General features: G+C 44.6%; 1 protein-coding gene across 1 annotated transcript in view; it reads right to left on the bottom strand.

The window, feature by feature from the left end:
• Positions 1-4,950: 4,950 nt before the first annotated feature.
• The window catches only part of fbxo41 (F-box protein 41), a gene marked incomplete at its 5' end in the record, with an annotated part of 39,201 nt that continues 33,007 nt past the window's right edge, over positions 4,951-11,144 (bottom strand). The window contains 6 exons of the mRNA XM_083692679.1: positions 4,951-5,244; positions 6,889-7,004; positions 7,322-7,480; positions 8,245-8,363; positions 9,587-9,682; positions 9,977-10,129. Of these exons, the coding sequence (XP_083548805.1) occupies positions 5,182-5,244; positions 6,889-7,004; positions 7,322-7,480; positions 8,245-8,363; positions 9,587-9,682; positions 9,977-10,129 (706 nt within the window). The 3' untranslated portion in view covers positions 4,951-5,181. The remainder of the gene's footprint in view (positions 5,245-6,888; positions 7,005-7,321; positions 7,481-8,244; positions 8,364-9,586; positions 9,683-9,976; positions 10,130-11,144) is intronic.

The raw sequence follows: 11,144 nt of genomic DNA, 5'->3' as shown, positions 1-11,144 counted from the left end.
AGATCAATTAAATATAATTAAACCATTTTATTGATGATAAATAATGGCTGAACGAGAACAAGATGATCGGTAAAATGTTTTCATCTATTGCAATGGTTTTAGGATGATGAACAGTATAACATTGTTTTATTGAGTCATAAAAACATATTCTGTCCTAGCAACATGAAAGAAGTCCAATTTCAATACAGTACATTAATGAGCATAATTATCAATGACGAGTAAAAAAACAAATAAAAACAAAGCATGTGTACACTTAGTTGCCCAGATAAGTGTTGAGGTAATGAGTCAAATACTATTCAGACGAATGGGCAGAGAGTACAATCACTCATACAGGGGGGATATGTGCAGAAGAGGTACATGTACTTTATGAAGAGTTTAAGACTACCGACAGACATACTGCAGAAACATAAAATCTTGGCACTCTTAGGAAAAAGCAATGCTTTGAATGCAACCGATGCACCGAAAAGCATGAAACAGTAGAATAGCGAGTTGGACTGACATGTAACACTGTACAACCTGTTTCCATTCATGAACGTTTGAATTTAATATAGATTTGAATGGAAAAATAATAATTTAGGACATAAAGTGACAATATTCAAATCAGAATAATGACATATAAAACCAGAGCCAGGGTCCTACCATCTGCCAAATTGCTGACTGATTCTTCATTTGTGCCATTTTTTTTTTCAGGACATAAATGATCTGAAAAAAAAAAAAATCAGTAGGTCTTATTTTTCATACATTATGGTTAGTATGGTATTGAGAAACTATAATTTTCCAGAAATCTTTCATTGAAAAAAAACAAACATGAAAAGTAGAACGTGGACAACCCAGCAACACCCGGCCTGATGATAACAAACATGAACAAAAGTATAAGGTCACGTTAGCGATGAACGTTCAAAAGCACTTGAATGCGGTCAGACAAGGTTGACCCAGGATCAACCATAAACTTTTAAAATGGATGAAAGAGGTATGAGAGAGAGGAGAGAGAATTGGGTTTACTGCATTACTGTAACCATAGACTTCTATATAGGATTGTGACAAACAAGTCTTCACTGCCATATATGGTCATAAAGTCAGTTACTCCTTGTCCATCATTGGCAACCAATTAGTTGAGCCAGATTCATATTTTTTCATCACATGACCACATATTGTAAGTGAGCAGCCCATGGCTTGGCACGAATGATGAAACCATGGAAACAGAGGCATCACATTGACCTCTAAAAGCGCTTTAGAAAAAAGTGCATCATATATACTTTACTGTATGTCAAATACTGAGAAATATCTCAACATTAAAAAACAACACTTATATTAAACATCTGAATTATCTTTTTTTTCCACTATAGTGCAACAACATACTTAGTAAAAAAAAAAAAAAACTAAAAAAAAAACTGCATAAACCTTAGCAAGCAATTTAAGCTCTTAAACACCTAATTTCCTACCGACTACTGCAGAACAGTTAAGAAGGCAACATGATGATTGATGCTTGAACACAAACATGCCAACATTATAGACATCTCTCTTTTTATAGAAATAAATAGCTCAAATAATCTTTATCCTCTTCTTAAATAAATTCCATCTCTATATGACTCTGATGCACATTTATTATAAAGTATCTATAGTACACAACTGTAAATTCAACACTACCGTTATACGTAATATATTGTTCCGTGGTTATCTTTCGTTCGACTTTGGAGAGAGAACTTACAGAGCCAAGACCCGTAAGCTTTTCATTATTTTTTTTCACCATGAAAGATCCTCATACCTATGACCTTAAATGTTATAACACCAAATGCAGTTAACGTTTTTTTTTCTCTATATAAACAACATTATATACAACTTTTAAAGTCTTAAAGAAGACAAGATTGTCTGGAACTCAAAAACCCAAACCAGGAGCCAAATCAACAAACAAGTGCTTTGTGTTTTCTCCACGATATCAGCGATGTAAAAAACACTGATCTCATTTGAACCTCCTTTATTATCTTTGAAACTGAGGGGTACGTGTTTCAACGGCCCGTTTAGCGACACGGTCTTACGATATTCTGTATTGGAAGAGAATGGGAGGAGATGGGCAGCACAAGTGTGTGTGTGTGTGTGTGTGTGTGTGTGTGTGCGCATCTTGCATGTCCATTTGAACAAGCTTTGCGAGCACGATGGTAAGCTATGGGACAACTCACCATTCACGTACACCGTCGAATGAAGGTCGATAAAGAGTGTGTAGAAAAAACAAGACCTTATAAAAGAACGACGCTCTACTCGACTTCAGTCTTCCCAAACCTTGTTGGGGTTTCAAAACAGGGCATTGTACAGTGGCATCGCTCCGTTGTCCTTTCCTCTCCACTGCTTGCAGTGGATGCATGATGACTGTTGAGGTGGTTGATGTGCATTTGTAGTTTAAAATACCTGACTCGCTCAAAAGGAGGACCATATGATCCCTGCCTCAATACATTCAACCAGGATCCAACCAGGATTCAACCAGGATTCAAAACGGGATTCAACCAGGATTCAACCAAGATTCAAAACGGGATTCAAACAGAATTCAACCAGGATTCGCCCAGTAAAACTGCCCCAGAGGACACAGAGGAGTAATGCATGAGTAGTGGGGGGGGGGGATATCATTCCTCAGCTATGTTATGGTTTATCCACAGTAATGTGAGAAAGGCGGTAGATGGTGCCAGAAATCAGCTTAACGTGGCTCCTCAGTCTCCTTAACATGGCTTCTCACCTTTAACCTTTCACCTCTGTGCTGTCACCTCTACCAGAGGTTAAAGAGATGCTACAGGATTTTTGTCACACATTTCTTGACATACAAGTGTTAACTGTACGGTTCATGATATCATGTTAACCGATTTCTTATATCATTAGACCACACAGTCCGCAGTTTAAGGTCAACAAACGTTTTGCAAAATAAGCTTTTGCTCGTGGAAGGAGGAAGGTGTGCCCCTCTCTGTCCAATCAGTTTAAAACGGGGTCCTATTTTTGCCTCTTGAGCGCTAATTTTAGAACTAGCGGCTGAAAATACACAAAATATCCTGTAGCATCTTGTTAAACCACCTGCTCTCCAGTCAGGTACAAACTAGCCTCATGTCCTCTGGTACAGTGTGTCTTCAGCACAACAGTGTGTTACCACTTTAAGCCAGACGAGCAGGGCTATTTGATGACCTCAATTTAAAACGTGGCTTCGACAACTATACAATCAAGACACCTGAGTTCTCCTCAGCGCTTGAGAAAGAGCATAACGGTACGGCCGGATCTTATCGAGATACAGTCAGGACTCTGGACCTGACAATGCTTTAAGGTGAAGAGATGGACGAGTCCTACTGTCTGCACACACAGGGCACCAAACCAGACTCTACTTCAGATCTTCCTGCTGTGTAGTTGCAGGACTCACCCCTGCACTCTAGAGGGCACCAGAGGGGGTGAGTTGATCTATGGCATCAGAGAGGGATGGTAAAGGGCAGAGAATGAGAAGGCCTTCTTGTACTCTACTGACTGTAAGCTGTAAACGCATATCACATGTTTGCACCATATCGTATACACATGTATATATCTGGTCGGCAAAATAAATAAATGCACCATGTTGTCGATGTATGACTTTTCCTCACTGAAGGTGTGGTTTGCTTTTGCTGATGTATCAAGTCAGCATTGTTTAAGTGGCTAGTCGTTTGAATAGACGAACCACTGTGTTACTACTGCTCTATAGATCAATGGCACATTGGAGAATACACTTGAAAAAATGAAGATGAGGAATAGAAATAGGAATGGCACCAGTTCTGAAAGAAAGGCATCATGAATCCACCAGCATCTTTGCTGAGGAAAACAAACAAACATGACAGAATACTGAAATAAGACTGCAGGTCTACAGATACTGTAAGACAGTCCACAGACAGAAATAATCAAGAGCCGAGCCAGGAATGCGATATGAGAGGTGATGCTCGGCTGATGATCCTGTCGAGGAGGGTGGGGTTTGGGGGTGGGGGTGGGGGGGTCCACTACTATACAGTTCCCATGGCAACCACACCATGCAGCCACTGTAGTGATAAAGTTATTCTATGTGGAATAGAAACGTTCCTCAAATAAGACAAGATGTCTTTGCATTGTAGGTTTACGGCCAACATAGTCTGAAGCTGGTATGTTTCTGTTTTGGCTGAGAGCAACGTTATTCTTTTCAAAATGGCCACGTCAAATGAGACAGTCAAACCCAAAGTAGGTCAAATCATACTGACCATGGCCTTTCACTCAAAATATCCAGACACAAACACCACACAATACCCTCTTTTACAGGCACACACACAGGCACGCACGCACGCACGCACGCACACGCGCACACGCACACACACACACACACACACACACACACACACACACACACAGAGTTCAGCACAGGCTCAAAATCCTTTGGGACATAAAACACACCAGCTTTCACCATCCCCATAGCTCCAAGCGTCCTACTTGACTGCAAGTGTACATTTCTGTACTGTGTAAAATGTGCTCTCGTGTCTTGTGTCTTTAGAAGTATTTTCAGGTACAGACTCTCATATACAGAAGGAGATTCAGAGACTCAGATATACAGCATCATGACAAATATCCTCGCTGATAAAGATGGGAGAGAATAACTCCTCTACCAAAGGATTCCCCAGATCCTCCTTCCAGCTAATGACGCCGTAAATTAAATAAAATGGCCGCTGAGATAGCCGAGGGTCCGATAGTCCAGTTGTGGTTGATGTTTGAGTCTGTTTGGCAAGTCACAGTCTGGGTCCCCATTCACTGAAACTTAGGGACCCGTGTCAAAATCCATGTTTTTTTTCCAACGTCCCTTGCCTGACAGTGATGTAACTACCAGAGTAATAACACTAACTGACAGAAAAGGGGGGGGTTGCCCCCCCCCCCTATGAGAATCTCCATTGGTTTCTTATGCTCCAGGATAAGTTCAGTGTTCATTTCTCAGAGGGACAGTGGATTGAACCTGGGCTGGCAAGCTGTCGGTTGGTCGGTCTGTCTGTCCTCTCTGGCTTTTCTGGTTGGCATCGTAAACGGTCAGTGGGCGTCCGTGTGTCGGTTGGGGGCAGCAGACTGGTTCAAGCCTCGTACGAGGGGTTAAAATGACTGGGTCTGTTTTGAGTTTGGCTGGACAAGAAGATGGCCGACATTCTCTGGGCCCCTTTGGCTGAGTGGAGGAGGCTAACACAGGCTGTCAGCTTTCACGTGCAGGATTTTGGAGAAGCCGGGTCTTTTCTTCAAGGCCTGAGAAGGAGGGATGACATAGAATAACAATGAGAGAGATTGAGGAAGAGGGAGACTCATTCAGAAGAGAAAAGTAAGCATATAACTTACAACGTTATTCTTTTCAAAATGGCCACGTCAAATGAGACAGTCAAACCCAAAGTAGGTCAAATCATACTGACCATGGCCTTTCACTCAAAATATCCATACACAAACACAACACAATACCCTCTTTTACAGGCACACGCACACACACACACACGCACGCACGAGATTAACAATGAGAGAGATAGAGGAAGAGGGAGAGTCATTCAGAAGAGAAAAGTAAGCATATAACTTTGTGGACTCACGCAATATAAATAAGTAAAACACTAGTGATAAGAAATAATAATGATTGTGCTGGTTCATAAGCTTGAAATAGCTTTAGTTTCACTGCACACACATACAACCCCCCCCCCCCCACACACACACACACACACCCCACACACACACACACAGGCCCTCTAGAGGGATTAAGTTTGATTAAATGTGTGCCTTGCTGCTTCTCCACTCTAAAAACATGACAGAACTCACTTTAGCATTGGGGAAGTTACCTATGAGCTATCTAGCATCTTGTGTGTGTGTGTGTGTGTGTGCGTGTGTGTGTGTGCGTGTGTGTGTGTGTGTCTGTCTGAGGAGAGGGTCAATCTAACTGACTCACAACACCAGAGCATTTCAAAGCAGTCAATATCAAAATTGCACATAGCTCAAGAGCTCCAAAGTGTGACGTGGCGAGCCTGTTTTTAAAGTTAGCTCCCAGGATGAGAGGAACCTTTAGACCTTTCCATTCTATTGACGATGGCTCCCAGCTATATCCGGTGTTACGTTCCCAAATACAGGAGCTCCGCGAATGAGCAACGCCACCGCCCGGTGCTTCCGTTCTCTCTGAGTATTTATTTCAAGAAAAGGAAAAAAAAAGCAACAACCGTCAACCCCTGATTGGCCAGCACCGTGGGTGTGTGGGTTTGACCCCCCCCCCCCCAACCACCCCACCCCCCTACTGGGAGGACCTGCTGGACTTCCTGGTTTGAGTCATACGGGAGTTACGATAATAGATCCCTCTCACCCACCAAACAGCTGCACAAGAGGATGCTGGGAGTTAGTCATGTACATTAGCGTAGGCTGCGAAAGCACAGGAAACACCTCGCCCCCTATAGAGATGCCTGGTGTGGGAGGCAGGGGCATCTTACTGTAGTAAGCCCTGATCCACAATCAGTTTGGATGTTTCGACCTCCTAACAGTTAGGCTTTTCGTATGGGAGGGGGTGATCTGATCCTAGATCTGTATTTAGCAGCACCCCTCTGTGTTTGGCCACTCAGCTCTCCACAGACAATAATGATAATGTTCTCGATCTAGCTTAGTGAATACATTGTGCTGAAGGGCATACTGGATGTGCAGTGGGGTTTAAGGCTGCTGCTGTGTGTGTGTGTGTGTGTGTGTGTGTGTGTGTGTGTGTGTGTGTGTGTAAAATAGACAAGCGCTGCACCCCGATTCTTCACCATTTTCCCTGACGTATGCTAATGTGCTAGCACACATTGGATTTAAAAGCCTAGGGTGGGTGTAGGAGGCTACGCTGACACCCCTCCTGGGTGGGACGGTCTCTCTGAGGTGTACGGCGCAGTAGACCTGCAGCTTGTTGACCATCTCGTCAAACAGCTTCCTGGCCTCGGGGCTGTTGGGGTCCTCGAAGTAGTCCTCGATGCCGATCTGTACCACGATGGACTTCAGGTTGCGACACACACCTGCGGGGGGGCGGGGCGGGGGAGAGGGAGGAGGAGGGGGGGGGGGGGGGGGGGGGGAAAGAGAGGAGAGAGGATCGGGAGGAAGAGGACAGGGAGGAGCGGAGAGAGGGACGGAGATAAGTGTAGATTCGAGACGTACTTTGTTGAAGTGAAGTGCAGTCGGGTGTCGTGTGTCCTCATTCATGAAGTGCAGTGGTTGTGAAGTGTTCAAGTGCAGTCTTGTGGCAGTTTGTAGTTGGAAGTGCAGCAGGGCCTTCGGTGTAGCATACAACTGACTGAAGTGCAGTAGGTAGGTGTAGTGTGTAGTATGTACTCACTGTTGAAGTGCAGCAAGGCCTTGGGTGTGACAGGGGTGGAGGTGAGTACCAGCATCTCCAGGCCCTTCAGACCCTCCCTACACACCTCTGCTGCCACTTCCTGGTTGATCTCACTCACATGGTCCAGCTCCAGCACCTGCAGACGCATACAGTTCCTCGCTGGACGGACACACACACACACACACACACACACACACACACACGCACACACGCGCGCACAGACCCACACACACAAACACAGTCATGTACTCATAAGCAAACAGGCTATATTTGATCCACTACAGGAGACAACTGTTTCTTATTGAGTCACAGAATGTAATTTCCTCCGCCAAGCCCTGAATCGTCCGCTGAGAATCGTGAGTAAGAACTCAATATACGTATTCCATTCCCTCCTGACCGGGATGCTCTTTGCCATTCCACACATCTTTCCCACCCCCCCCCCCCCCATCTGTGTAGAGCACATGGTGTATCGATGGTTCCCAAATTATCGAGAAGAGCGTGTTCCTTCTTGGCTTGGAGAACCGGCTGCTGGCTGGATGGAGACTGATGAGACTGTTGAAATGTTCCCGTGCTGTAGGGTTCCAATTGCCGGAGGGGAAATTGCAGAAGCACAGAACACACAATCATGTCATCTAACAAATGTGCTCAGCAATTGTCCGGGGAAAGTGGACGTTCTATTATAAATGACCTAAGAGGAAGATGACAAATCGCTTCCTTCAATCCTAAAAATGCAATAATAATGAGAATAATAACTTTTTGGTATGAAGTATAATGACAAATAATAGTCCGTTTTCAGTTCAGTAAATCCACCTACTCATCAACCAACTTTAGAATTGCAGAATGATAGGTATGCACAGTGCAATATGTATGATACGCTATGGTTTAAGGTTCATCTACGGTCCCACCCCCCCACCCATACTCACCCAATGAGGCCAGTCCCTGTATGCCACACCCAGCCCCGCCCACTCCCAGGGCTCGGAGGTGTGGCCAGCATCGGCCAATAGTCTGCAGGCATCTGTTGCTGAAGCGAGCGGGCTGTTGGCTGACAGAGAGAGAGAGAGAGAGAGAGAGAGAGATAGAGATAGAGAGGAGTTCATTGGACAAGACCACATTCTCACCAAGGCCTTCAAGGGAGCGTCTCAATCGTCTAAAGTGGCTTCCTCTCCTCCTCTCCTTTCCTTCATTAACACTGATGTGAGAAAACTGAACGGGTGAAAGCAAATACCTGACGGGCATCAACCCTACTGCTTCCACCTCTCCTGAGTGGAGACATTTACATTTACATTTACATTTAGCAGACGCCTTTATCCAAAGCGACTTACAACAATACATTTGTTTAAGTAAGTGAATCAGCTATCCAACAGTCATCATAAGACAAAGTAATCAATGCTCACACCAGGGGCCATAGGCAGTCGTAATGCCAGTAGGCTAGTTTTTTTATGTATATATATTTTTTTTTTTATCAGCAGGAGAGAACTTGTACAGGGGGGGTAGCGGGGGTGAAGAGGTCTCTAGGGTTGGGGTTAGGGCTAGTATAGGGGGGGTAGTGAGGGTAAAGCGGTCTTTAGGAGGGACTGTTAAGATGTAGCCTGAGGAGATGGGTTTTCAATCTACGGCGGAAGATCGGAAGTGACTCTGCAGTCCTGACAGTAGTGGGAAGCTCACTTTAGACAAGTAAGATGCACTCAAACATAGCACACAGTGTAAAAACAGCACAGTAAACTCCACCCATAGCATTCACCCTGACATGTTAAAGAAAGTAAAGTGATATTTATTTTGTGAGGGGTGTTTTCGCGTCGCCATACCTCCAAATCACGTTTTTTCTCACGTTTCATTTAGATTTTAGATTAGCCGATCTGGCTTGGACTGAACGGGACGGAGCGATGGGAGAATGTGCTGGCATTTTCATTGGATGTTACATTCCGAGGACCTTCCCCCCTACTGTACGTTTCCCGTAGAGTGGTTGCTTGTTGTTATGTGTTGCCTATTCCGACCGGGTAGGACTATTTTGCAGAGAGTTGTTGCCTATGCGAGCTTGCAACATTGAAGAAAATGGAAGAAAACCCTGAAGATTAAAAATGAATTCTGTTTTTTTGGAGCTCCGCCCAAGCAAGGTATTTGATTGGCTAAGGCATCACTCAGTTCAATCTGGTTTCCACCCTTTTGTAGCTACTTTCCGCAAAGGATTTCCCCAGGCTGTTTCCAAACTAGAAAAGTCTGCTCTCAATGAGGTACGTTAAGTGAAAAGGTAACCATCTGTCTTACCATGGGTGCAGTGGCGCCACCTGTAGGGAGATGATGTCTCTGCAGCCTGCCCCCAGAGCCCAGATCACCTCCTGCCCCACTGGGTCTGTGGCACTCCTAGAGAACAAACACATCTATATCAAAATGTAGATCTATATTGTACTTCTAAAATGGCTGTCATGTCTCTGGTATCCACTACCTATCTAGAATAGAGGTCCCAAGTCATTGGAGTCTGGGCATCCAATGTCTTTGCACCTAAATCATTGGTGAGTGTCAATACCCTCTGAGTGGGTCTAATCTAGTCCTGTAGGTTACCTAAACAACAGCTGTCTACGTCCATGCATGCATAAACCTCCATACATGAACTAAAACCACAGTTAATGAGAGTTGGCGCCCCCTGTTGGTGGTTACCTGTATGTGACGGCCTGGAGGGCCCTGCAGTAGCAGCTAGCCAGCCATAGGGAGCGGTCGGTGAGTAGGTTGGGACAGTGAGACACCTTGAGGATCAGAAGGTTCCCTCCTGTGGCCTTCAAGAGGGCCTCGAGACCCTCCTCCAGACAACCGCTGGACGGACGGACGGACGGACGGACGGACGGACGGATGGATGGATGGAGAGAGAGAAAGAGATAAAAGGTGAAAGAGAGAGTTTTAGAGAGAGAGAGATAGAGAGAGAGAGAGAGAGGGAAATTGAGAGAGGGGAGATGACAAAGGGGAATAGAGTGGACAGAGATATAGAAGGAGAGATGGATGGATGGAGAGAGAGAGAGAGAGAGAGAGAGAGAGAGAGAGAGAGATGGATGGAGAGAGAGAGAGAGAGAGAGAGAGAGAGAGAGAGAGAGAGAGGGAGAGAGAGAGAGAAAGAGACAGATGGAGAGAAAGACAAACCGACAAAAAGTTAGACAGACATACAAACAACGTCACAGCAACAAAGTAATCAAAATATGAAGTGCAGTCATCACTACAAAACGACCTACTCAGTTCAGAGAGGGTAATGCGTTTACTCCTTTCTGAAAGGGTTTGTCCAGATCAAAGGCACTTGACAGAGCCATTTACACTGCTGCATTTTTCGATGCAGTAGAATGTTAATAATGCATGCCATCACGCTGCTCTGAATGGTCTGTTGAACCAAGAAACATCAAGTACAATTCTAGTCAAACTGTTCTAATCAAAACACACATGCACACACACACACACACACACAGAAACAAACACACACACACACACACACACACACACACACACACACACACACAATATCAGTTATGAGGGCCTGGGGGTCTTTGACTCAGTGACTCAGCACATTAACACCCCGCTCAGGTACACAAAAAGTCACACACCCACACACACATCCACCCACACACACACACACACACACACACAAATACACACACACACACACACAAATACACACACACACACACACACACAAATACACACAGAAATACACACACATATGCTTGATCTTGTGCTAGATAAAAGAGCGCTTCAGTGAAGATTATATTTATATAAACCATAGTGCCCCACTGTGTTTCACATATCAAGATGTTTTCATCATGAGTGTCTCTCTCTCTCTGTTTCT

The sequence above is a fragment of the Argentina silus genome (genome assembly GCF_951799395.1).
Source record: "Argentina silus genome assembly, chromosome: 21".
Lineage (NCBI taxonomy): Eukaryota > Metazoa > Chordata > Actinopteri > Argentiniformes > Argentinidae > Argentina > Argentina silus.
This window is presented reverse-complemented; position numbering and strand designations above follow the sequence as displayed.